This window comes from Jaculus jaculus, chromosome 1 (assembly GCF_020740685.1).
Source record: "Jaculus jaculus isolate mJacJac1 chromosome 1, mJacJac1.mat.Y.cur, whole genome shotgun sequence".
NCBI lineage: Eukaryota > Metazoa > Chordata > Mammalia > Rodentia > Dipodidae > Jaculus > Jaculus jaculus.
In genome coordinates this window covers 239,706,152-239,732,797 of record NC_059102.1, presented here as the reverse complement: position 1 = coordinate 239,732,797, position 26,646 = coordinate 239,706,152, and the positions used below count along the sequence as shown (strand labels likewise).

At 48.9% G+C, this 26,646-nt stretch overlaps 1 protein-coding gene across 1 annotated transcript in view; it reads right to left on the bottom strand.

Moving 5' to 3' along the window:
- Slc6a2 (solute carrier family 6 member 2) overlaps positions 1–23,834 on the bottom strand; it is a 43,629-nt gene extending 19,795 nt beyond the window's left edge. Inside the window, exons 1-3 of the mRNA XM_004664867.2 lie at positions 23,451–23,834; positions 11,693–11,824; positions 9,479–9,716 (exon numbers count right to left, since the gene is read on the bottom strand). Of these exons, the coding sequence (XP_004664924.1) occupies positions 9,479–9,716; positions 11,693–11,824; positions 23,451–23,724 (644 nt within the window). The 5' untranslated portion in view covers positions 23,725–23,834. The remainder of the gene's footprint in view (positions 1–9,478; positions 9,717–11,692; positions 11,825–23,450) is intronic.
- Positions 23,835–26,646: the final 2,812 nt, after the last annotated feature.

Sequence of the window (26,646 nt, the reverse complement as noted above, 5' to 3'; positions counted from 1 at the left end):
TGAGTCACATGTTGAGGCTCCAGTCAGCTGCCAAATGCTGACATCTGCTGCCTTCAGTGTCACCTCCTCTTGGACGGTCCAACATCCCTGATAGAAATGCTTAACTTTGCCCTGCTGTGGGTCATCTCTAGACTATTTAAAATACCTTCTACAAAGTAAATATTCTATAGTAGATCCTTGTAGAAAAAACTGGTAATCAGACTTTTGTCTAAAATGTTCAGAAAGGACACATATTTTTTCAAATATTTTCAGTGTGCAATGCCATAGATACAGAGGTTGACTGAACAGAGCTGTCCCAGGAAACAAATGAAGATTAATCATTCCTGGGTCCCCAGGGCTCAGCTCAGGACTTGCAGCTATGTCAGTCAATTTATAGGAGAGCACTGGATTAGGGACAGATAAATGTCTTCAACTATTCTTGCTAAATCTGGCAACCTGACTTTCATAAGGAGCTGTGCTTCCCCATGACCATACCAAAGAGAGTTAGGAAAGAGAAAAAGGTGAGTCACCAGCGCATGCACTTAATCCTGTTAGGAAGTCTTCCTCCCTATTTGCGCTCAAGTCCCAGCTCTCCTCCAGTTACTTCATATTGCCCAGGGAAACGTCATATTTCCCCCAAAGCCTTACATCACTCTCTCTTGTTCTACAAGTATTTGCTCTCAGGTCTCCAGACTGAGATTGGCTGATGAATTTACACTACTGTGTAACCGACAAGCAGTAGTTCGGCAAACTGCCCTTCCCTGGAAGAGTGCACTAACCCCGAGGGTTCAGCCATCTGCAGACCGCTGATTGCCTGTCCAAATGTCTCCCTCCTCTTCTTCCTCGTTTTCCTTCTTCTCCTCCAACCCTCTCTTGCTCCTTTTCTCTTTCCTCTCCCCTTTCTTCTATCTTCTCGCCCAACCCCCTCCACCTCCATAAAGCATAAAAGAAAGAAGATGAATGTGATTTGAAGCATACCAAATCAGAACAAGGTCCCCAGCCTACACACAAATATCACCTCATGGCACAATTTGAAAATTAAAGCATTTTATAGCCTAGAAGCATTTACTGATACCCACCAACCCTTAACCAACTAAAGCAGAACCCGTGAAGAATGGTGTCTGGACAGCAGTATCTTTGAAATTGCCCCCAAGTGATGCCAATGGGCAGCCCAAGCTCCGATCAGAGTCAGAGACCCAACCAAGTTGTAAGCTTCTTCTAGACCAGCTTGCACCTTTCAGAACCTCTCAATTTGCCTGGCAACATACAATTGGCTGTGTGTTCTTGGGGGAAAAGAGGCACAGAGCATCTCTTGAGGTGTGAATTTGTAAGAGTTTTGAAGGCTGAATGGTCAGAGGGAGGAGCCATAGGTAACTGCCTACACTGGGAGCAGCTGAAGAACTCAGGGAGGTTCATGGCTAAGAGGAGAACATGTGCCCAGTGTGGAAACGTGTCCAGCTCATCCTGCAAAGGAGTCAACGTTTGCTTCTAGGGATGTGAGAGGCTGGAAGCCACTACTAGTATTGCGTAGCTCACTCATTCTTTCATGTCAGATATCTAGGATTTGCAAGCACATGCAAGAAAACAGAAGACTGCAGTGCAGAAGTCAGCCAGGCTCCCCTGCCAGTCTTGTCCCCAGATCCCATGTGACCTGTTCCTTTCCCTGTTCCCCCAGACTTTCTCCACTGCTTGCTTTGATCCTGCCCACATGGAGCTTGCAGGCCAGGGACAATGGCTTGTGCTAGAATACCATCTCTGAGTCTCTCCCCTCTTCATCAAAATGTCTCTGATGAGGGTGGAATTATAGAATGTGGGGCAATGCCTCCAACTCCAGAAATGTTCCACAGACAGTGGCTGTAACTGTCACTAAGTTAGGTGCTGAGTTAGGGCTTCAAGAATCAGTAAGCAGTGTCTGTGATGAGGCTGCGGGATGAATGCCCGCAAAGCTCAGCCAAGGGGGGACTCTGCGGAGGACATGGGTGGGAGGTCGAGGTGAGTTGGCAGTTGCTTAGTGCGGTGGATGGAGAGACGGGGGGAGCATGAATGAATGAGTAAGCATATTTGTGTAGGTGATCAAGGTCTGCAAAGACCCACATTCCTCCAAAATGACCAGGTCCCACAGCCTAGACCACCAACCGTGTCTTCAAACTGCCCCGTCACATCTGCTTGTGTCATCAGCCCCTAGCGCCCGGCTCCTCCTAGGCCAGGTTCTCCCTCCCTACTAGCCTGTCCTAGGCCAGAACCCTGTCATCTTCCTCTAGGACTACTAAAAGGGCTCCTCCACCTCCCTCAACCCTGGCCTCTCTGTTTTCTACTGGCTCTCATAAATCCACTGTTTGTGCTACTGGCAAATGACCCATCTGAAACATCATCCTAACATTGTTCCTCTTTTGCCTCCAAATCCTCAGAGGTCTCTATCACCTAATACAGTTCTCGCTCCCCAGTGTCTGGAGGTCTTTCAGGATGCACTGTGGATGGATGGGCATGCTGTTAGTATCCTCTGGGAAGGGCCAGGGATACCACTGAAGGGACCATTTCCACCTCATACTACCTCCCAAGAAAGAAGTCTCGAATCCCAAATCGTAAGGGTGAAGTTGTGAAATCCTGCTCTACAGGACACAGGCTGAGCCTTTCAGTATCCGAGACCATTTGTAAGCCACCCCTGCTGAGTTCATCCCTGCCACACCCAGCCTTTTGTTCCTGGTAAGAGCCAGACACTTGTCTCCAATCACTGGATACTCTTGGTACCTCCGGTTCCTGCAGTCTGGAACGTACTTCTCAGCTCTGTTTGTCAGCCTAGAAAAACCCACTCCTACTAGTCTCAAGTCAAAAAATGATTGCCTGGCTTAGACCCTTCTCCTGATGAGAGAAAGGGAAAGAGAAAAGAGAGAGAAGATGGAGGGAAGAGGGGAAAGAAGAGGAGAGGAGAGGAGGGAAAGTGAAGGGAGGGAAGGGAGAGGAGAGAAGACTTGAGGGGGATATGAGGGAGAGGGTGAAGGAAGGGAGAAGAAAGGAGTTGAAGGGAAATGAGGAGAGGGAAAGGGGAGGAGGAGGAGGGGAGAATGAGGGAAGAGAGTGGATAGGGTGAATGGGTGTAACCAAAGAGGGCATCCTGACCTGACCCCTGATGCCTAATTTGTCTACTTCTAATCTTTTTAGAGGTCACGAGTTGAACCGTGTCAACTGCTATTTGATTTTTTTTGACTATTAAAGTCACACACACAAACATGGAACTGCTTGTGTCTGACCTAGTGTCCGGTCACACATGGCTGAACTGCCCTGGCTCCCCCACATGAACCTGAGGCCAATCTCGGGGTCCTCCTCCTGCTGCTGCTGCATCAGCAAAATGAACCAGACCCTGGAGCTGACTGTGGAGCAATGGATCGAGTCCAGCCTCTCCAGTGGTGGGCTTGGCACAAAGAACTTGGATGTCTTTTCATTTGCTTGCAGTTTAATGAACATGAATCATCACTGAGGGCACTGTCCAGGTTTTCCGAAGCCCCTGGGCCAAAGAAGCGCCATTTCTCATTTGACATTTAAAGCACAGAGGGGCACGTGGTTCGAAAGCACAGAGCAGGTAAGAGAGGCCTCCCTTCCTCACGGGGTGATGTGGGATAAGAAGTTTTCTGTTCGCAGTATATGCTCAGTGGAGGTGTCTTTTCCACGTAAGCTCGGGGCTTCGATGGCTTTCTTTTCTCTATGGGGCTGCCGGGCTTCAGGGCCAGAGTCTGGGAAGAATAGCAGTCTTGTTCCCTTAAATGCTATGTTCAGCTCAGCAGTCTAAATGAGTACAAGATGGTAATAAGACTGACCAGAAGGCTTGCAGAAAGAGTGAAAAAAAAAATTATCTCATCTCCACTGGGTTGTCACTAGGAGTCCCGTTTGCTGGCTCCCCAGACTGAGTTGAGTGGGTCTTAAAGCAGAAATACTTCAATAAAAGAAATGTGTGCCACATACAGTCCCAAGGCAGCCCAGGGCAGCACTGTGCTCTGTGAAGCCCACATACAGGATTAAGATGAGACAGAAAAGCATGAGAAGGGCCCCTGTCTATCTGCAGAGACCCCTGTACTTCTGCTCCCAATGCCCCCAGTGCATGCTCACTGAAGACTCGAACAGGACAGCAGAAAAACACCGCAGAGGGGTCTGTGTATGGTGGGTGCCTTGGGTCAGACAACATGGGCTCAGATCCAGCTCTGCCACATATCTAAACCTGAGCCTCTCAACTTTCTTGTCCTTCCATGGGAGCGATTTCTACCTCCACAGACTGTGAGGATTAGATGGATGGGAGTTGGGTGTGAGAAGATGCTCAGTGCCTATTCAGGGAACCATGAAAGCTTGTGGAGGGTACTAGCCCAAGGAAAAGAGAAGAGGAGGAAGTCTGTAGGGCCGAAGGCTACTGAAATTAGCCCTGTGTTCTGCTCTTTAATCCCCCAAGGCCTTTGGAGCTGTATACAAGAATGTCATCTTCCAGCATATTCTGCTCTCAGTGGGGCCTGGAAGAAGTGTGGGATTACATTGAAAGTACTCAAGGCCTCCAAACTCAGCTGCCCCCCCGCCCCCACCCCCGCTGGGAGTCTGCTGTAGCAAAGGTGTTGGAAACTCAGATGTCAAAGGAGGGGTCAGCTAGTAACTAGATGAGAGATGAGGAGATGATGGTTCACCAGCTTAACTTATACAAACAAAGGTTTCCAGGAACTAAAGAACCCTGCATTGTGCTCTGAGAGGAACATACAGAAGTGTGCAATCAATTATGTAGACTGACTGCCAGCCCTGCCTTGCCATCCCTCACCACCTCTCTGTCCAAACCACATATTAAATAGGAAGAAACTCCAAAAAAACTCCACCCAGAAAACTCCTACAATTCTGGGGTCTTATGAGGCCATGTACCTCAGGAGAAGAATGCAGGAGGCCCTAGATTTTCTAAGAGATCATAGAGATGTCAGCCTGGCAGTGCAGGGACAAAGAACTGTAGAGGCTAAGCTCAGGGCCCTCAACCAGAGCAGGATGTTAGAGCTGCAGGAGATGCTGCTGATGAAAATCCATGTACCCTGGCTGCACCCAGACCAGTGAGAGCTCAGTCTCTGGGCCTGAAACCCAGGCAACAAGGTGCTTTAAAACTCCCTGGTTTAGATCTGCTGTGCTAAGAGCTGGGCTTTGAAGCCAGACTTCCTGGGTGCAAACTCACTTCAAATGCTACTTCTGAACTGGATGACCTTGGACACTTCACTTGCTGATTCATATTTGCTCATTCATAAAGCAAAGATCAATTTAAGTTGCAGCAGTCAGGATTAAAAGTTAGTGTTAGGACAAGTATCTTGCATGTGGCTGGGACATGATCTAAGTGGAACATATAGGAGTTGTGACTATGACAACATCTCTGAACAATGACAGCGACAGATAATGACTAGAGTCCAACACAGCACTCAGCGGAAGAGGGCAGACTCTGTAGTTTCCTTCTCCAGCAGAGCTGGGGCCTGGGTCAGGACAGGTATGGTCTTGGGTACACAAGGGAGAAAGTTCTCTCCTTCTCACACTTACTTACAAGTTCAGGCTGCCTGCCTCCAAATCTTGTCTGCACATGGTACTTGCCATGTGGTTGTGGGCTTGGAGGTGTCATCTGTGATATAAAGCCACCTGGTATTTGCAGTAAGAACAAGAGCTGCAGACATCTTAGCAGGTTGGTGTGAGGCCTAAACCAAGATCATTCATAGGAAGAAGTTGGCTGGGAATATGCTGCATGTGGTAAGTGGTTAGCCGTCAATGTGACAGGGAGGAAGGCAGGAATGGTGCTGTTACTTACAGCAGATGCCAATTTGAAGTCACAGCAGATCCTTTGAGGAACAATACAGCCAACTATTTGAGGCCAATGACAGACCCATCTAAATTTTTTCATGCCTAATTCAAGTCTCATAGCAACCACAGATGGAGGCTGGTGGATATGTAGGTGCAAAACACTTCCATTTGGGCAGGAGAGATGGCTTAGTGATTAAGGCATTTGCCTACAAAGCCAAAGGACCCAGGTTCGATTCCCCAGGACCCACATAAGCCAGATGCACAAAGTGGTGCATACATCTGGAGTTTGTTTCTACAGCTGGAGGCCCTGGTTAATCCATTCACTCACTCACTCTCTCTCTCTTCTTATCTTTCTCTGCCTCTTTGAAATAAATAAAATATTTTTAAAACCCTTTCAATAATCTCTGAAGACCTGTTAAAGGTAGTTCCTGAGTTCCAAGGTCATATTTCCCTGATCTCCATAAGGCCACCAACTTTACAGAGGTCACTTCTAAGCCAATTGAATCTGCTTGATCCTACTACACCAGGAAGGCAGGAATAGAAATGATCTTAGAATAGCCACAGTCTCCAAATTCCCAGGACTCATTCTCAGGCCCTTGCTTAGAGAATATATGGGGCTGATGGGGAATTATTATCAGTTTTTATGGTGGTAAGTTATCCTTTCTCACTCTTGGTCTGAATTGTCCCACATAGTAATCACTGGCTACATATGGCTATTGAAAGCTCAGTGAATTAAAATTAAATTAAATTAAATTAAGCACCAAGTTCCTGTCATATTTCAACTGCTTGGCAACTACATGTTAAATGGTTATTGGATCTGACCAAGCAGGTATAGACCATTTCTATCGCTGTAGAAAGTTTCACTGGAACAGTCTAAAGGCCAGGTGTGGTGGTTTAGATGTTAATTTTCTCCCACAGCCTCATGTGTCTGTGATTAAGTCTGTTAGTCAGTCCCTAGTGGATGGAGCCTTTGGGATGTGTAGTCGGGCTGGAACAGGGGAGTCACTAGGTGCTGGCCTTGAGGTCCATCCTGACTATGTGTTCAACAGCTTGATTGCTCTCACTGTTCCCATCTAGCTGCTGTGGCAAGATATGGTAGTCCCCTCTGCTCTGCCATGCTTTCTCTGCCATCATGAAGCTTTCACGTAAGACTACAAGCTAAAATAAACCCTTTCCTTCCACATGCTGCTTCTGGGCAGGTGTTGTGTTCTGGCAACTGAAACCCCAGTAACTAAGAAATTATGGAAATTATGGTCTCCTAAGCCGTCACCTACTAACATATGACCTGTGAGAGAAGGGTGAAATAAAGTAGTTTATGAACAGGAACACATGCTACCTGCAGGGCTCAACATACAGACCCCCCTCTGTTTGTGTTTAGAAAGGTGGAGCCTGTGCTCTAGATCAGATCACACGTACTCCAAGGGTGGAGTTCCGTCACATTTCTCTGCCCAATTCCACAGTTTTTGACCTGGACTTGGTGCTTGACTGCTGAAGTGTATAGGAATCACTCAAATGGAACTCCTCCATGTCTGAGGGATCAAGAATATAGATGTGATCTTCTAAGGACAGTGCCATGCAAACATTTAAAATTCAATGGCAAAACAAGATGACTGCTCCATTCCTCAAGGACATAGAAGGATGGAGGCCAGACTAAGAGGAATCAAGGGGGCAGCAAATTAAAGTGATGGCTATGGGTTCAAACCACAGAATAAAATAAATATCCATCAGCCTATTCTAATACAAAATAGTAAATTGACTAAAGACATAGGGGAGAAAGGACAAGGGTATTATAATCAATGACTCTAAAAGGAATGATAAAAACAGAAGATGCCAATTCGATGAATACTAAATCTACAACCTTTGCAAAAATCATCAGGAGGTGCTAAGAGATGAGAGTCAGAGATGGTTGCATAACCTTGAAGTATCTCTCTAAAAGACACTAATTACTAGGAAAAATATTTTCCCTGCATGGGAAAAATCTGACATCTTCTACCTTTGCAGTGTTCAAGGTTAACATCCCAGGTAGTAAGACAGATTGGCATCATGTCCTCCTGGCAGGGCTGAGAAGGGCACAGCAACATTGCTTTGGTGTTCTTGTCAAAAGTGCATACCCTCAATCAGAGCACCAGAAAACGACAAAAAGATTCAGACCGAGGCTCATTTCACAGAGTCACTGGCTGGTACTTTTCAAAAGTGTCAAGGTCATGAAAGACAAGGAAAACTAATGGCTGTCACGGATGGGAGGGCACTAAGGAGACGAGGCAACTAAACACGGGAAAGAGACATTTGGAGAGAAACTGGCGAAATTCACATGAAGTCTACAGTAGACTAGTTAATAAAATGTGAATGTTAATTTTTTGGTATCTATATTGTAGCGTGGCTATGGAAAATGTTACCGTTAGGAGAAATTGGATATTCTGTATAGGTACTATTTTTGTTTTCCAACTTTTCAACTTGTGAAATCATTCCAATCTCTTCCTTCCTTCCTTCCTTCCTTCCTTCCTTTCTTTCTTTCTTTCTTTCTTTCTTTCCTTCTTTCTTTCCTTCTCTCCCTCTTCTTCCTTTCTCACCCTCTCTTCTTTCTTTCTTTCTTTCTTTCTTTCTTTCTTTCTTTCTTTCTTTCTTTCTTTCTTTCTTTCTCTTCCTCTCTTCTTTCCCCCCTTTTATCTTTCATTACTGTCTTGGGACTGAACCCAGGGCTTTGCACTTGCTACACAAGTGCTCTATTACTAACCTAAATCTTGATCTCTTTTTTGTTTTGTTTTGTTTTGTTTTGTTTTGTTTTGTTTTGTTTTGGGAGATAAAGGCTCATGTAGTCTAGGTTGGCATCAAACTCTATATAGCCAACGATAGACTTGAACTTCTGATCCTCTGCCTCTATCTCCAGAGTGCTGGGATTATAGGCATGTGCCACCACATACAGTTTCATGCAATGCTGGGGACTGAGTCTATGGGCTTTGTGTATGCTAGGCAAGCACTATACCAACTGAGCTACATCTCCAACCCTAGTCCATATTAAAAACAAAACAAACACCAACAATCTGTTTTGCCCTATGCCACCATCCAGTGCCTGGATACAAACAGTGATACAAACAGTGTTTATATTATAATACATGATACAAATAAAGACTGCGTGCAGCTGGCCTTTTTCCTTACTTCTTGGATTTTGCTCACAAGGTCCAACTACTTGCCCCCCCGAGACAGCAGCACGGGGTGGACCAGACCTCTTCAGTATCAAATTGACTTGGGTTCCAGACAGTGCTGTTGTCTGCCAGCTGAGCCCTGTGGATGGTACTGTGGCTCAGGTCATCAGTTTCTGTGTCACCTCTTCAGAGAAGCCTTCCCTCCCACTAGATCAAGTGTATTTTCTTCCCAGGGTTAATTTCTCCCTCACAGGTGGCTTTGCCTCCGAAGAACAATTGCCTCTCCCAAGTGCCTTCTATGTCCTAATGGGTGAACATGGCCTCTAATACATTGTTGCTTCCTGTCTGCTTGCTGGAAGAATGGGCACCAGTCTCCCGTCCTACACTGGAAGCTCCTCCAGCTGCCCTGTTTATTGTTGTCCCTCAACTCCTAGGTTAGCATCAGGTTTGTATGTCTCAAATGCTACCTAGTACTTCCCCTATCTGGTTTGTGGTTTTCCCTAGTTGTGCCTTAGATCTTGCCCAAGGCTCTGTGCGCCCAAGATGAGGCATCCATGACTTACTCGTAAAATTCAGCAGCTGGCGTGAACTTGTACTTGGAGTACTTGGTGTGGTTGCCCAAGGCAGAGGCATTGAGGAGCTTGGGGTCAGTGCAGTTGGGGCTGTTCCAGGCATGGCCACAGTCAGTCCAGGGCAGGTTCCAGGTGAAGGACGCAAAGAGGTAGTAGAGTGACCAGGCGATGATGACGTTGTAGTAGAAGCCGACGTAGAGGGCAATGAGGATCACGGCGTAGCCCACTCCTGGGTTGGGGACACAGGGGTCAGGCACTCCCAGCCCAGCCCACAGACACCTCTCCTGGACAGTTGGGCTGCAGCCACTGCATGTTGGACTCCTGCACCTCTATGTTTCCATAGCAGATGGTCAGAGTCCCACCCATATTCTGCAAGCTCTAGTCCTTTCTTTGCCTGCAGGCTCTCTCTCTGGACACTGTCACCTTATCTGCCCACTCATCAGGCAAGGCGGAAGTGCCAGGGCCTAACGTCATGTCAGGAGTTGGAAACACTCCACCCCACTCCCTGGCCTCTTGGACAGGATGGCCCAGGGTGTGTTATACATTCTCTCTCCTTGCCAAACATAGAGCTGGCCAGATAACCCACCCTTTTATAAGCTGCCTCCTGCAGACCCTCTCACCTTCCCAGATAACTCCTCCTACTTCAATCCTTGCCAGGAACTGTTTCTGGAAAGCCTAAACAAAACACTCCTGATTGGATCTCAGCCCACGGTGAGCCCTGGGCCCCCTCAACTACATGCTTCGTGTGATAATACACCACTTGTCAGTATGTCTTGGAAGCTTCTGGAAGGATACTTTAATGGCTCTGCCTAGAGTAGACAATTTTCTTGTATGCTCAGCATTGCCGGATTATCCTTAAACAATGCTTGCCTGTGGGGTTTGGGTGAGGGAAACCCTGACCTTTCCTTCATGTAGCAGCCTGGCCACTCAGAATGCTGCTTCTCCATAGCCAACAGCGATTGGCTGGACACAGTCATATGACTAACACCAAACCAGGGAGAGTCTTCTTTGGGGCCTTGAATATAAAATGATTTATTGTTGGTGTTTGTTCATTTGTTTGATTGTTTTCATTTGCTGAACTTGGTATAATTTAACCATGTAGTTGTTTATAGCAGTCTTTGCTAGCAGTTGATAAGAATGTACCCAGGAATGATACTAACAAGGAAGAAAACATACTTGAGGCCGATAGAAAAAGAGAGAGAGAGAGAGAGAGAGAGAGAGAGAGAGAACGAGAGATTCCAGACAGTGCTAGTTAGGCAGCTGGATCAATCTATATCTGACCAGATCCCTAGACTTCGGTGACAACTCATAAATCAAAGTATACTGACATCCGTCACTTTACATACTAACTTCACAATAAGTGATAATTTTGTTGTTGTTGGTTTTTTGAGGTAGGGTTTCAGGCTGACCTGGAATTCACTATGTAGTCTCAGGCTGGCCTCAAACTCACAGTGATGATTAAAGGCATGCACCACCAATCCCAGCAAGTAATAGCTTTTAAAAACTTAGAAAGTCAGTTTGAGCATAACCAGCTTTGGCATCCACCTGTCTTTGCTGCAGGACACAGATGGCGCTCAAGGGACACTTGTCTGGTGAGAAGAGGCTCCTGGGAACCATGTTTGTCCTCAGAATCACCAGTGCTTCAGAGACACGAGGCCTTGCTCCACACCCTTCTCCCAGCTGTCCGAGAGGACAAGGAATGGCAGCTGTCATGGCCACTTCCTACAGACTTGTTCTAAGTCCATATGCAAGTCGATTCATCTTTCATACCAGCTATAGTCAATGAATGTGGCTATTCTAGTAAACTTTCTAGAGGCAGTTTCCTGTCTGAGCTTGAAACATCTGTGATCAACTATCATGTCTGCCATGAAAGCAAGAGAGAACAGGGACTTCTGATATCTCTGCATACATAAAAATAAAATCTCAATCTCTCTCCCTCTCTTTCTTTCCTTTCTTCCTCTCTCTCCATCTCTTCTCTCCTCGCTAATACAGCCTATCCTGGAACCCAGGCTTAATGCTCTGCCTGAAATGCCAAGTCTCTATGTAACTGAATGGTGGGAACACATGACCTTGTTAAGGCATTGAACCCCACATGAAAGTTACTGCCCCTTAGGTCTCATTGTTGGAGAAGATCCCCTGAGGGCACTAAGAAAAGCTTCGGGGGTGGAGGAGGGAAACCTTTGACATTTCCCAGACCCTGCTTACCTTTGAATAAAGGGCAGATCTTCCACACGGTGGCTGCCCCTTCCCGGTTGTACTGCCCCAGAGCCAGCTCCATGTAGAACAGAGGCATCCCGGCGATGATGAGGAACAGTGTGTACGGTATCAGGAAGGCACCTGCGGGACAGAGGCAGAGTTTGACCTGCTAGTGGCCTGCCTCTTGAAGGCTCCAGGCAATGTCTGCAACAACCGGAGAATTACTGTGAGGGTCCATTTGTCTGCTCGCTCGGCTGTTTCTGAAGGAGTATTTTTGGCATTGGAGTTATATGGAACAGTTAATGAAAATAATAGCAGGGAAAAAATGGAAGCAGTACTAATCCTAATTATGCAGTTCTACAGTCAAATGAGTAAAATCCATGTTACGCAAAGCTATGTAGGTTTGTTTCACATCTTCTAGTCACTGGTGCACAGTACATGCCATGAAGTCCCACAGGGCGTAGCCTTCACCCAGTGTACCTAAGCCAGCACCTTTCCTTTGGTGAACTATCACTCTGGGGAGGCCAGCGTGACCCCAGACTTTCCTTTTGAAAATTTTATTTATATATTTGCAAGCAGAGAGATATAGAGAGAAGAGAGACAGACACAGAGAGAATGGGCATGCCAGGGCCTCTCGCCACTGCAAATGAACTCCAGATGCATGTACTACTTGTGTATGTTGCTTGTGTGGGTCCTGGGGAATTGAACCTGGGTCCTTTGCCTTCACAGGCAAATGCCTTAACCACTAAGTCATCTCTCCAGTCCCAGACTTTCCTTTGATAAGCAAGAACACTGAGGCCAGAGAGGAATATACATGGCCTAAAGTAATGTCACTGGGTTTTTACTTTTCTCATCTATTATCATTGTTAGGTTCTTATGTGATCCCAAACCTGATCTCATTGGATTCCTCTGAGTCTAACAGCAGTGCAATTCATTTTGTCCCTTCCTGAGGAGAAAAGAGAGACCACTTGTTCCTAATGGCACTGCTGGTAGGTGGCAGAACCAGGATTCTCCTTCAGGCCTTTCAACCCATGGGTCTTGCCTTATTGTAGGAAGTTGAAGGCAAAGGGGCCAGAAGTTCAAGACTGACCAGAGAAGATAGCTACCCATAGACAGCAAATAACCTTTGGGACAATCCTTCTGACATTGGCTTTTAATTAGGAGGCCATACCCTTGGAAATCTCTGATCCATCCATCCTGGGAAAACAAGAAAACTGGGAAATAAACATGGTAAAGATGGCAACATCTGCCCATTTTAACACAGATTCCGGCTATTTGCACTTGCTGAGCCCCTGATATGGTGCAGGATGTTCCATGCCAAGCTTCAGTCAATCTTTACAACAGCTCCACAAAGCCAAGCTCATCACAGCCTTTCTTTTCTTTTAATTGTTTTTCAGGTAAGGTTTCACTCTAGTCCAGGCTGACCTGGAATTCACTCTGTAGTCTCAGGGTGGCCTCGAACTCACAGTCTTTGCACTAGAACGTGCCCGTGGTGTACAGGGCCACACTCACCTAGCAATCCACATGCTCGGCCTTCTCTTAGGCAGCCCAGGTTCTTAGGGACACTGCATGACTGTGAGCGAGTGGCCCTGATGTGATAGGAATGAAGTCCTTCCTGGCAGAAGGTGAGCCCACATGAGGAGTAGGCATGACTACTGGGAAGGCATACCTCTTACATATCAGGTAGGGCACTAGTCTCATGAGGCTCGTGTGTACAACCCGCCATTCCCCTGGCAGGAAGCAAGCACTGTGTTCATCTTCCGAAAGAGGAATGTGAGGCTTGGGGAAGTACATGACTTCACTAAGCATATGCATCTTGTGAGGGACTGTGTATTCAGACCCAGACCTGCCTGGCACCGGAACTCTGGGGTTGTTTTCACATGCCCTACATTTGAAAAAAAATAATTTATTATTTATTTATTTGACAGAGAAAGATGGAGAGAAAGAGACACACAGAGAGAGAATGGGTACTCCAGGGCCTCCAACCAGTGCAAATGAACTCCAGACACATGCACCCCCTTGTGCATCTGGCTAACATGGGTCCTGGGGAATCAGACCTGGGTCCTTTGGCTTTGCAGGCAAATGTCTTAACCACTAAGCAATCCATCCAGCCCACACCCTACATTTTAAATGAAAGACACAAGTCAGAATGGGATGTAAGAGGAAGAATATTTGGGAATCTGGGACCAGCTGAGCCACTTGGTCTGACTACCATAGGTTAGCCCAGCTCTCCAAACTCTACTCCAGGCTGGGCCTGTTTGAAATGCCTTGTGCCAAAGTTCTCCTTTCTTTGGTTATCCTATGCCCCTCCTCCCTCACACGGAGGGATAGCCTGGCACCCGTTCACCTAGGGCTGACAGTGATGGTGGGGTTGATGAAGGTAAATGTATCATTTAATAAGCACCCAGCTAATGATGGCCACACAGGTTTTATAGATAAGTATTCATTGAAAACTATCCCTCAGAGATAATTCTCTCTACTCCTATTTTATAAGCAAGGCTATAGGGGCTTAGAAAAGTCAAGTTGTTTATTCTCACTAGCAAGCATTCCAGCTTGACTTCAAACCTGGGTCTGCCTGAGCCCCACTCAGGGGCCTGGAGTTGGGAGTGAAGGGTTGGGAAATGAGGTCCTGAACAGTTCAGTGGGCCTGGAAACTAAAGGCACTGGATTGAGGGAGTAGTGGAGAGGAAAACACAGAGAGTCATTACTCAGATCTTGACTCTAGGATTTGCCACTGGTTACTCCATTTTTTTTTTTTTTCCTACACAGTCAAGGGCAAGGTCAAAAAAGAACATCATCAGACAATTCACTAGGCTTCTCATTCCGGCCAGTGGTCTCAATTCTAAACCTCTAATGGCCTGCCAACAAGCAGGGGAATTGTCCAGTTTGAGACCCAACCATCTCTTCTCCTACTGTCTACATAGCACAAGGGGGGGTTGGGGGAGAGGCACTGATGGGCCTTTGGGAGCTGTAGCTCTCTGTAAGCAAGCCAAAACATCAAAAGAAATAGGTCCACGAGACTCAACCATGGTGACATGGTTGTGCGTGAATGAAAACCATAAAGCTGTCCAGTGGCCAGTGCCTTCTGCTAAGAGAGCAGTGTGCTTAAGGGCTCTTGCAGGAAGAAACAGGAGTGTGGCTGCAGATGCAGAAAGGGCCTTTAGAAGTTTCTGAGGTGGATCCCGGGCACCTCCTTATGAGGAACCCTGCAATAGCTTCTTGGTTGCTGTGGGTGCTCTCGGCTGCCTGTCAGATGGTGCTGGCCTATCAGGGCCTGTCACTGCTGTGTCCTCGTGGTCCTGGATAGCTTCCCTATCAGGAGGCTGGCTATCACCAGCCTCACACAAGGCCTGAAAGTCTCATGTGCCTCAAATCCAGAATCCCTCTATGGATCTGGACTATTTTGTCGGTGTAAGTACAGGGTGTACAGACATACCTCCCCAGGTGCTCAGGTCCTCAGAGATCCCCAGAACATCTGCATGGTCATAACTGTAAAGGTGCACATGCTCATGCAATGATCTACCTAGATCTTTATAGCACAGACACAGTCATACCACCTGACAAGGAAAAAAAAAAACTCCACCGTGAAAGAGATTGGTCTGTGGACTGTGATGGGTTTAGTAAAAATAAAAAGGAATTATCTCATCAGGGTCATTCATGCTTCCAGACACCCCACCATTACAGAGGAGCCCCTCCCCCTGGCCACAAGAGGTTCTGGAATCCTCTGTGTGAATGACAAGTCCTCAGGAAGGGAACCTAGTGGCCACTAAGATTACCAAGGCTAGGGAGGAGGACCCGAGAAAAAGGAGCAGGGCAGGAAGGGGCTGGGAGGAAGAGAAGCCCGAGCCTGGGGGGAACTTGGGTGAGGGGAAGGCAGTATGGTCAGGGAAGGTTGCAGAAGAAAGAGTTCCCTGAGGATAGGATTCTTTGAGCTGCATCCTGGCCACACTCTGACAAGTTCACTAAGTGAAAAACACAGCGGTTCCCCGGATGTCCGGAGCTCAGCTACAGGCTGTCGCTGACCGCCAGAACCCAAGAAAACCTTGTCTAATGCCTAGGGTAGCCAGGTTTCTGTCCAACCAGCACTCCAAGGGCTAGTTTCTAGAATTCAAGAGAGGGTGAGTCATTACTTAGGAGGCAGGGTTGTCCACAGGAGGAGGCTGGACACTTGCAGGGCAAGGGCACAGGCACCAGGGAGGTCTTCAGTACTCATACAGACATAGCTCAAGATGACAAATCCAGCTACAACTGTTAACTAATCCCTATGTCTTCCCTCTTTGACAAGAAGACCTTTGTCATCGTTCTGTTATAGAGTTCAAATGTAGGATTCTGAGCGCTTTGGGCTCTGGGCTAGACCCTGGTAGTCTTGAGGGAGCCCTACAGGTTCAGCCCCATTCAGCCATATGAGAAGCTGTGGGCTTTCCTGCCACTTGTCTGAACTCACAGCCTCTATCTTCCCCAACACCAACTCCCCCGGACTTGCCTTCTTCCTAAATCTTTCAGTGATTACTGATGGCCTGTCCTCCTGGATTTATCTCAGCCAGAGTAAGAGGAGTATTGTATCTCTCTGTTCAATCCCTGGTCTTTGCTGACCCACCAAAAGCCATCTATATTACATACATTCCTGGTGTTTAAGAGAATGCTTCACAAAAGGCACAGAAACGATGACAGTATACATTACACAACAAGAAGCCAAGCAGGAGGCCTGTGCATACCTGAAAGGAGCCTTGGGACTTTATGCAGAGACTTGAAGAGCTGGGAGCCTGGAGTGTGGTGGGGGTCAGGACAGAGTTCTAGGTAGGCAGGCCTTCCGGCCTGGCCTGATGTCAATGGGAAGAGGAGCAGGGTAGAGCTGGGTTCTTTAAATCCTAGGGCCCAAGGGAAGCCCTGTTGTTTAGAGCTAGGGATGATCCTGATGCCCAGCCCTGCTCTTTATGGTCGTGAGTCCTCATATGAACAGTCCTTCCCTGAGTCTTAGAAGCCCCCTTTGTGAATAAGGACCATGGCACCTGTGTCACTGATGTACTGTAAGAATTCCAGATGACAGAGGTGAAGCCATGGGCAGTAGGTAGGGGCCCTGTCAACAGGAACAGTGTCCTGTGATCATACATATGGCCAGAGGAAGCACCTTTGGTGACTAGAAACAGCAAGAGGAGGCTTGCCATGTAGTTGGCCAGGCCCTTTGTGGGACATAGTCATGTACACCAGGCTCCCAGGACCCCAGGCTGGAAAAGATACCTTGGGCTCATGTCCCTGTCCCAGGTAAGGCTAGCTACTCCTCCTTGTGTCCAAACAGGTGTGCTGATTTTAAACAAGAGAAGGAAAAGGGACAGCCCAGGCTGCAGACAGCTCTGTTCTGGCTTCCCTGATGCCACTCAGAATCCCCGTTGGAAATGAAGTACATGGTCCCCTGAGGTGAGGAGGTCTCAGCCCTCAGACGTCAGATGTCAGCTCTCCACCCGAGGCCCCATTCCATTCCATTCCATTCCCCTGCAAAGACTGACCACAGTCAGCATCTACAATCCCAGCATCCTCAGCGCTGCCGGACAAGTGTAAGGGACCGTCCCTGCTACAGAGCAGAGGGCAGCTTGGATTTCCCATTGGATTTCCAAGCCTCTTCCCTATCCAGCACTTCTTCCTCTCCTTCACCAAATTTTCCCCCTTTCCTACACATCTTCCTCTAACCTCGACCCTCTGCGGTGGCCTCCACCCGCTGCCTTCCCTTTAACCTCTCTTCTATTCTGCCTACAGAGAAAGAAACAAGTGGGTCTTTTTTATTCAGGCAATGCTGAGCCTTTGGGGCCCTTCAGTCTTTACCAAACATCTGGCTTCCTGTACCCACTTCTGCTGGAAAACATGCTATGCCTATGCCAAGTCATGCCTAGATAGCCCAAGTTTGGCAACACAGAGTCTCTGTTGGAGATGGGGCACTGGGCCAGTGCTATACAGCAACTCCCCCGGACTTGCCTTCTTCCTAAATCTTTCAGTGATTACTGATGGCCTGTCCTCCTGGATTTATCTCAGCCAGAGTAAGAGGGGCATTGTATCTCTCTGTTCAATCCCTGGTCTTTGCTGACCCACCAAAAGCCATCTATATTACATACATTCCTGGTGTTTAAGAGAATGCTACACAAAAGGCTGGGAACTGGCTTTTTTTCTTTCAGCCCAGTGTGGCATGACTCCCTTGCCTACACATTGTCTCAAGCTGACTTCCTCTCTTAGCTTCGAGACCGGGGACAGCCCTAAAGAGGAAACACAGGGCTGGAGAGATGGTTGAGCGGTTAAGCGCTTGCCTGTGAAGCCTAAGGACCCCGGTTCGAGGCTCGGTTCCCCAGGTCCCACGTTAGCCAGATGCACAAGGGGGCGCACGCGTCTGGAGTTCCTTTGCAGAGGCTGGAAGCCCTGGCGCGCCCATTCTCTCTCTCTCCCTCTATCTGTCTTTCTCTCTGTGTCTGTCGCTCTCAAATAAAAAAAAAAATTAAAAAAAAATTTATTAACAGCTTCCATGAGTATAAAAAAAATAAAATAAAATAAAGAGGAAACACAGCCACTGCCAGGACAGATGGAATCCAGCTCCTCCATGGACTCCAGCGGGCTTCTAGAAAAGGAGTTTTGGGGCTACTTCTCTTTATGTAGCAATTCTCCTGCTACTGTCACATCTGGACTAATAAAGCTGTGACTTTAGACAAAGATCCTGGACTATTCTGGTATCCCATGTCCTCTACCGATCACGCAAAGAAACAAACTTGAAGGATGTGTCAGGTTCTCAGAACTACATTACAGAGGGAAATAGAGCCGGTGTGGTGGCACACGCCCTTAATCCCAGCACTTGTGAGGCAGAGGTAGGAGGATCATCGTGAGTTCAAGGACACCCTGATATGACCAAGTGAATTCCGGGTCAGCCTGGGCTAGAGGAGACCCTACTTCAAAAAACAAAACAAAACAAAATGCAGAGGGAAATAGGACCCACAAAGATGGAAGGACCTCAGAATTCTTTCAGGAGTGAAGTCTAAAATGACATTAAGTCTTAGGATATGTGCAGTGGAGTGCACACGCCCTAGAGGCAGGGATTGCCCTCTGCTCATGCCTGTCCTCCTGGCATATGGAGAGCATTTAGGCAATGAGTTCTTGCTGAGTAAACAAGTGTGTGCAGGAACTCCCATGAAGGGTGCCGCTATTCAAAGCCCTGGGGCTTTCTTCTCTTCTCTTGTGCTGCCATCCTTGCTTAGGCACTTAGATTTTGGACCACAGGTTAGGATGTGACTTCTTTTTTCTCATTAAACCCCATCTAGTTGGGAAGAGTCATCCAGCTCCTTTTGGCCAGCTCCAAGTGGTAGGTTGAATCATATGGGTGAGCCCAGATTTATACCTCACTCCTGCTGCAGGCTTGACTTCTGGGGAGCCTCTCATCTGAGCTGAGAGTGAGTGTAGCTAGGCAAGCCCATGCACTGACATCCCGGCACCCAGCCTACATGGGAAGGCACTAAATTGGGAAGCTTCATTCAGCAGTACCATCCACTACCCTGATGATTCCAGGCATTTAGGCAGAGAGGTGGCCCAAAGGCTTGTGGGTAACTTGGAGAAAGATGAGAAGTCCCTTGGGGACTCAGAACCACAGCCTCTCATGGGACTCCATGCTAAGCCCATTGTGCAGGAGAGAGGCCTACAGTGACACAAGTCAAGTTCCCAGAATACAGGTGAAGCCAGGTTCATACCTTCTAAGTCTCTCTGCCATGCCAGGGTCTCAGGGCTAAGTGTTACTTCTCAGCCCTGTTTCCTTCATTGATTTCCTCCCAGACAATTTCTGTCTCTTCCAGAATCAGGACCTCATCCCATGCCTGGGACCAAAGGCTACCGGTGTCATGGAGCAATGACAAGAAATAGCACCTCTGGCCGGGCGTGGTGGCACATGCCTTTCATCCCAGCACTCGGGAGGCAGAGGTAGGAGGATTGCCATGAGTTTGAGGCTAGCCTAGGACTACATAGTGATTCCAGGTCAGCCTGGGATAGAGTGAGATACTACCTTAATAAAACAAAAAGAAAAAGAGAGAAATAGCATCTCTCTTTCCTGAGCACCTATGATGCCCTCTGCCCCCACGGAAAGGTCTTGAGGTTATTTCCCCTTTCTGCATAAGGAAATTGAGGCTCAGATCTAGCATGTGACTTGTCCAAGGCCACATTTCTGGCAAATGCCACACTCTGATTCAAACCCCGGACCCTAAAATCCACAGAGCCACCTCAACAACCCAGAGCAGCCTGTTCACCATGTTGTACTCCAAACAGCAGCAGCATTGAACAGTCCACCTTATAGGGGCTCTTCCCTGGCACCCAGTGACCTACTTGATGAATCCTTCCTGGGCCCATCACAGACCATGATCCCAGGGTTCAGAGGGAAAGATCTAGAACCTGTATTCTGCCATCCCAACAGCTGATCATCAGGAAGATGTTCAGACAGGCTGATCCTGGCCAGCAATTCATTCAGAAAATATTAGCCAGGGGCCTTAACCATTGGCATCTTCATCATTTCAAAACACTCTCCAGTCTGGGCCAGCACAAGCAGTCAGACTTGGAGAGTTCTCTGTTAACACTGGCACTGAAAGAGCACATAGACCAGGTGCCAGTAGAGGAAGGACAGGATGGTGAAGCCTGGCTTGGTTGCAGCTATAACCAGGGCATCAGGAAGCAATGAGTTGTGGAGGTCATCTAAGCTCATGCCCCTTTATACCAGGGATTTTGAGGAATTTTGAGAGTAGACTTGGTAATGCCTGAGCTTCACAATGTGTGGCAAGGTTGGGATGTTTGGCTTCTACCACGATTCCAGAAATACCAGTTGGCTTGTCCGTATTTCGGGCTCCATTCAGAATTACTGCGTGAGAATCTATCCCCAAAGAGCAGGAGGAGGACTCAGCAGAGACCAAGCGCACAGGGGCAGCTGAGCATCCCCTGAGTAGGGAGGGGAGGGGTTAGAGGAACATGTACTACCCTTCTGGCCTATTGCAGACAGCCTACTCTGAAACAGAAATTCACTGGTAGAGCGGCCCCACCCCTTAGGCCAGCATTCAAGGCCTCAGCTGCCCAGCCCCAACTTGCCTCTCACCCTTATCTCTCCTGGCTTGCCCTTCAGCCAGCCTGCCCTCTTCTTTTGGGGAGCCTGCCCCAGGTGCATGCGGTAATCCTGCTTGTCTCTGTCTTCTGTATCCAGAGCAGATGAGTCCCTGTCAAGCCGGCCTACCTCCGCAGGGCCAGCCCTTCCTTGAGATAGCCCTTTCCCATGCATTTTCTACATCATCCTAATGGCCATAGTGATAAAGGGCAGTGGCCATCTTTCCCAAGCCATCCTCTATGCGGCCTCTCCACGGACATTGCTGCACTTAGCCCTCAACCGCCTTGTAAGTCAAGCATCATCATTTGCATTAATAGATGAGGAAACGGAGGATTGTGCCCCAGATAATATAACTAGAAACTTGAACACAGAACTTGACAGCAAAGATGCCTAATGTCTAGGCTGACACACATACACATGCACGCACACGCACATGCGCACACACATACATATACACAGTCTAACCATTTTGTTAGTTAGCATGATGTTTCTGGGGTTCATGATGTTTGCGAATACGCCAATAGGTCTATGGATTCTTGGATCATTTCATTAAATTTATTTATTCAGTACAAGTTTGTGGAGCATCTTCGGCCACATTCCCAGGACTTAGGCCTTATCAGGGATTACAGAGCTCCAGCGTGTGCCTTCAGTGTCCCCAGCCTGGCTGGGAGATGGGCCCATGAGAAAAAGAAATTACTGAATAATTCAGAATATGCCACTAAAGGGCTGACACACCTAGGGAAGGAAACTTTTAGCCAAGTTCGCCTAAAAATTGAATCCTGTGACAATTCAGCTACATTTTGTCCCTTGATACCTGCTCTGTTTTCCTGCACACAGCAGGTGCTCTGTGTGCATTAGTGGCAATGGTCTAGTGCCCAGTGTCAATGGCAACCGTGGAGTATCTACGTAGGATGCGTGTCAAGCTGGTCATCTAGAACTCCCGAGTTTCAGCAAGCACAGGTAACTCTGAGGACTTATTGCAGTGTGACAAGGAGGACTTCTGGTGATCAAAGCAGCAGGCAGACAGAATGGTGCTTCATATATCTAGGTGACCCCCAAAGAGCCCAGCACTGTGCCTCACACTGAGCAGACCTGGAGAAATGTTGCTGACTAATGACAGAGCGTCTGGTGTTAGGGACAAACAGTCTTAGACCATCGTTAAGGACAGGCAGCATGTCCCAAGGTCACCTAACCTGTCCTTTCATTCATCATCTCCCTGTTTGTTACAAATATAGAAAGTCTGACCCCCATTTTTTTTTTTTTTGGCCATCATTAGACCCCAAGGGCAAGAATATTCAATGCTACCCAGAATCCTTTCAGGAGCTGTTAGCACCAAGTATTGAAAGATTTCCCTTCCTTACCTTTCTCTCTTTGTCCATCACTATTCAAGGGCCTAGCTCTAGCCCTCAGCCATTCATGACACTCAAGAGTGCTGTCCACTTTGTCTTGGGGCATCTGACAGGGACATGCTGACCTCGGGAAGTGCCCAAGGAGATCATGGACAACCTCATCTGTCAGTTCCAGCCTTGGCTACCTTTCTTGGAGGGAAAACAGATGCAACTATACTCTGCATTCTCTGCTCATGGCCACCTGTCCTTTCCAGTGACCACACCCTCTCCACAACCTCTGTCACTTATCTCAAAGCAAGTGTCCAGAGAACACACTGAAACAGAGAGCTGTAAGCCCTGGACCCAGGGGGATGAGGTCATGTGCTTGCCTTTGGCCCCCTCCAAACTGTCCCTTTCCTTCTCACTGACCACCCCCAAGTCCTGAGTCACAGCTACAAGGTTGCTTAGTAGGTAGAGAGGTTTCTAGATCTGTGCCACTGTTTCTTTTTCTTTCTGGCTTTCTGCAGAGCACCCCTGAGCTCATCTTAACTAAGGAGGTGGGACTGGGTTGATTTGGGCACCCCAGGTACAAATTCCCTCAGAAAGGAGCCACCTTCTTAGGGCACAGTGTCCCAACCTAAGACTGCTTTCCCAGGGCTCTGTCTCACTGAGCTGAAGTTGATCTCTGGGCTCTCATTCCAGGGAGGCCATGGAGTCTGGTAGCCCAGCAGGAGGTTGAGAGAGCCTGGCAACATCACTGTGTGTTCTCAGGGCTCCTTCCCACCCCCACGATGTGCCCAGGGCCTGCGGAGGCATTGCCCCAATCTTCCCAGCCTCCTGTTTCAAGGCCCAGGTCAACTCTTGGCATCTAGTGTCTCCATCTTGGCAGCTCGTGACACACCCCAGGCAAGCTAGGTGCACTAACCTTGAAATGCTCAAGTGACCTGAGTTCTGCCATTCTCACTTGGCCCAGGGACCCTGCCCCAAGGCTGAAAATGCTTTATTGAAGGTCGCCTTACATCTGACGGTCACACCTCCAAACATTTCTGCTGCCCTACAAGAGCTAGGATCTCCACCTTCCTCCTGCAGCTCACTCACCCAACCCTTGGCGATAGGGCCTTGCCTATCACTGTCCAAGGTCCTACCTCAATTTCCCTAGCGCAGAGGACTCCAATTCTACTTCTGGGAGACCTAACCGGTTCATTCCGGCACCCCAGACTTGACCCACTATCTCCTCCTGGACCCTCTGCGTGCATCCCTTGGTCCCCTCCCATAGCTAGTGCTGCTGGCCAGGGAGTCTTTCAAGTGGAAAACCTCAGCCCAAACGTGTGCTCACCGCCACCGTTCTTGTAGCAGAGGTAGGGGAAGCGCCACACATTGGCCAGGTCCACCGCGAAGCCGACCACAGATAGCAGGAAGTCGATCTTCTTGCCCCAGGTCTCGCGGGGCTGTGCGTCGCTGTCCTGGGACGCCAGGAGGCACTGGACGCCGTTGCGCTCCTTCACCACCAGCAGATCCGCAGTTTTGCAGGACCGCAGAGGCGGCTCGGGCACCGGCTCCGTTCCGCTGTGCTCGGGTTGCACCTGCGGGTTCATTCGTGCCAGAAGCATGGTGCGGCCGGAGAGAGGGATTTCAGAGGTACTTGGGGGCACGCCGAAGCTCTGCTTGTACGAAAGGAAAAGAGGTGGTCACCAGGGATTCCTGCCTGCCTGCACTCACCGAGACCACCCCGGAGCGCCGGGAACATCAGGGTCCGCGTGCGCTCAGGGACTTGGGCTTTTCAGAAAAAGGGATCGCGAGTGTTAGAAAAATTTGGAAACAGAGGTGATACGCCCGACTGGGCTAGAACTCAGAGGTGGGGACATCCTCTGGCTGAAGACCCCACCTTACTCTTTTCCTGGGTCACCTGCCCTCGCCCGCCCCTAAATAGCCGGGTTTGCGCACATCCAGGCAGAAGTTTCCCAGGGGCTGTGCCAGGGCGGGGATCCGTCGGTGGCTCCTCCCCAGACCGGGTCTGGGCCTCTTTGACAGCCCGGGATCCTTCCCGGACACTTGAGCCTGTGGGCGCTTTAGTTCAGGGCAGCCCGGCACACCTACCGGGTCTGCGCGCCGTGGCGGGCGGGCGCGCACTCACGCAGCCGGGCAGCCAGGGGATCCCGGGCGGCGCGCGCTCTGCCTGCCAGCGCCCGGGCACCGACCCAGGCAGGGCTCCGCCGCGTGGCACTCGGGCGCGGCCCCAGGAGCGCTGGCGGCGGGACTCGAGCTGGCGGGCTCTGGCCAAGCGGGGTGGGGGGCGGCCTGATAATGTAGCTGCGCCCCAGGTAACGCGCCGATTGCATTAATCCCGCGCCCGGCCAGCTCCGTCTGGAGCCTGTTAGCGCTAATGGAGGCTGACAGCGCGGCCGGGGTGGGCAGGGGCGGGGGCACGGCTCCCTCCCTGGCTCTGGTGCCTTGGAGAGAGCCCGGCTCTAGAGACTGGGGAGCCCGAGTTCACACGCTGCTATCTAATGCTGTGCAAGTCGCTTCCAAGGACACCAAGCTCTGAACTCTGATCAGGTGGAAAACTCTCCCAGAACTGGGGTCTGCGTTGGTCAGAGTGGGCTCAGAACAGGATAGGGGGAGCAGCCACTACCCTTGCTGCAGGGCACCAGCGCGTAGGCCAACTAAACAACTTGGTCAGAGTTCCTCTATCAACAAAATAGGATGGTCTTGCTCCATGCTCAGGTCTGTAAACTGGTGGCCTTCAGGCCGTTGGGCAGTTTTGTTTGGCTGGCTCAGCGTGTTGAAAGGTCACAGGCCAGTATTTGATTCGCGTCTCTATTTGTGACCAGTAGGCTAAGCTGGCATTGGAAACTGTGAGCCTGTATGAGGTTGAGAACTGATATATATATATATATATATTTTTTTTTTTTTACTGGTTCCCTCACTCCTTTATTCATCCGTTCCTACAAACGTCAGCTATGTGCTAAGTCAGACTTTTTTCAGCCATCAAAGTCTCCTGTTGTGTTGGAGTTTGTGTTCAATGCTGGAAGACAGAGGAAAACAAGAAATACAATAAATAAATAAACACGTTACTTGATGGGTGAGAAGGCACATGCGCTGTGAGAGGAGTAGTAAGTCTTGTGCTAGCGGGCGGAGGAGATGGGGCTGTGGTTGGAATAAGAGGTCAGGGAATTTGAAGAGATGACATTTCAAGGAGTGAGACACTTGCACCAAGTAGTCGGTACTCATGGGTTCACTATGCATTGATGGCTCTGTTCATCATTTGCATGCTAGAGGAGCTGTGTTAATGATCCTTTCCATCCAGGCGCCCACAGTCCAGGGTGGTCAGACAAAGGAGTCCCCAGTGCAGTGTGTAAAGAACCCATCACAGGCCAGTGTGGCCAGTCCCAGGAGGCCCCCAGTCCAGTGTGTAAAGAACCCATCACAGGCCAGTGTGGTCAGGACTGATTGTAACCACTAGAATATGGGAGTGTGGAGAAGCTGAATCCCCAAGTAAGGTCTACGGATGGGAAGCAGGGACGTTTCTGGAAGGTGACAGCACAAATGGGATGGGCGGGACTTTGGATAAGGTTAGCCATGCTTGTCTTCAACATTCCACACTCAAACCCACCCCAGGACTGTCACACTTATTAGTTCTTCTGCCTGAGTCATACAGGTCTTACGCCAGCCCTGCCCGTCTATGTCCAAAATTTACCCTTTCTCTCTGTCTTAATTTATTTTCCTCACCCCTTTCATGACAAATGAACTTCTGCACAGCCCTGGGTTCCCAGCCCCTGGAAATACTAGGCACAGTTTAGTGTGTGGAATGAACAAGTGACTGGAGGGTCCATGGGTGTTTTCGTCACAAGTGTGACCAGCATGGCAGATGTCTTGTTGGCAGGATGCAGAGAGGGAAGGAAAAGAAATCTGTCTGCCCTGGTGTTTTGTGGTCTAGGGAAAAAATGGAGCAGAAGTTTCAGAATAACAGCTTGGAGACCCTAGGTTCCCACTCATCATGAGCCACCGTGACAAGCCTGTGAGGAAAGAACACACAGAATCTGGGGTCCCATGGGTGGGAAGTGACAGAGCTGAAATGAAAACATAGGTCTGCTTCCTACCTCTGCCCCTCCTGCCCACTATGGATGGAGACCCTGGGCCCCCTCCAGCTGTGCCAGCATTCTCCTCCCCTTCCCCCCACACCCATCCCAGTGGGTATTGAGCCCTGAGAATCTCACCTTCTAAATGCCTGCAAAGCCCTGCCAGTCCCACTGCTGCTCCAAGGGCACCCCCTCACATCTCCCTGTAGCAGCTTCCCCAGTGGGTCACCAAACACACAGTGCTTTCCAACCACCTTACAATCCCAGGAAGCCAAAGCTCTTCCAAAAATTTCACCTGAACCCCTCACTGCCCAACAATCTTCTGAGACACACCAACACATCAACGTGATTAAATAAGTCCTAGATTTAGAATAATCGTATTTTCTTCTCTATACTCCTTTCTATCTGCCAACTTTTCCACAGGGAGCATTTTATACTTAAACAATCAGAAAA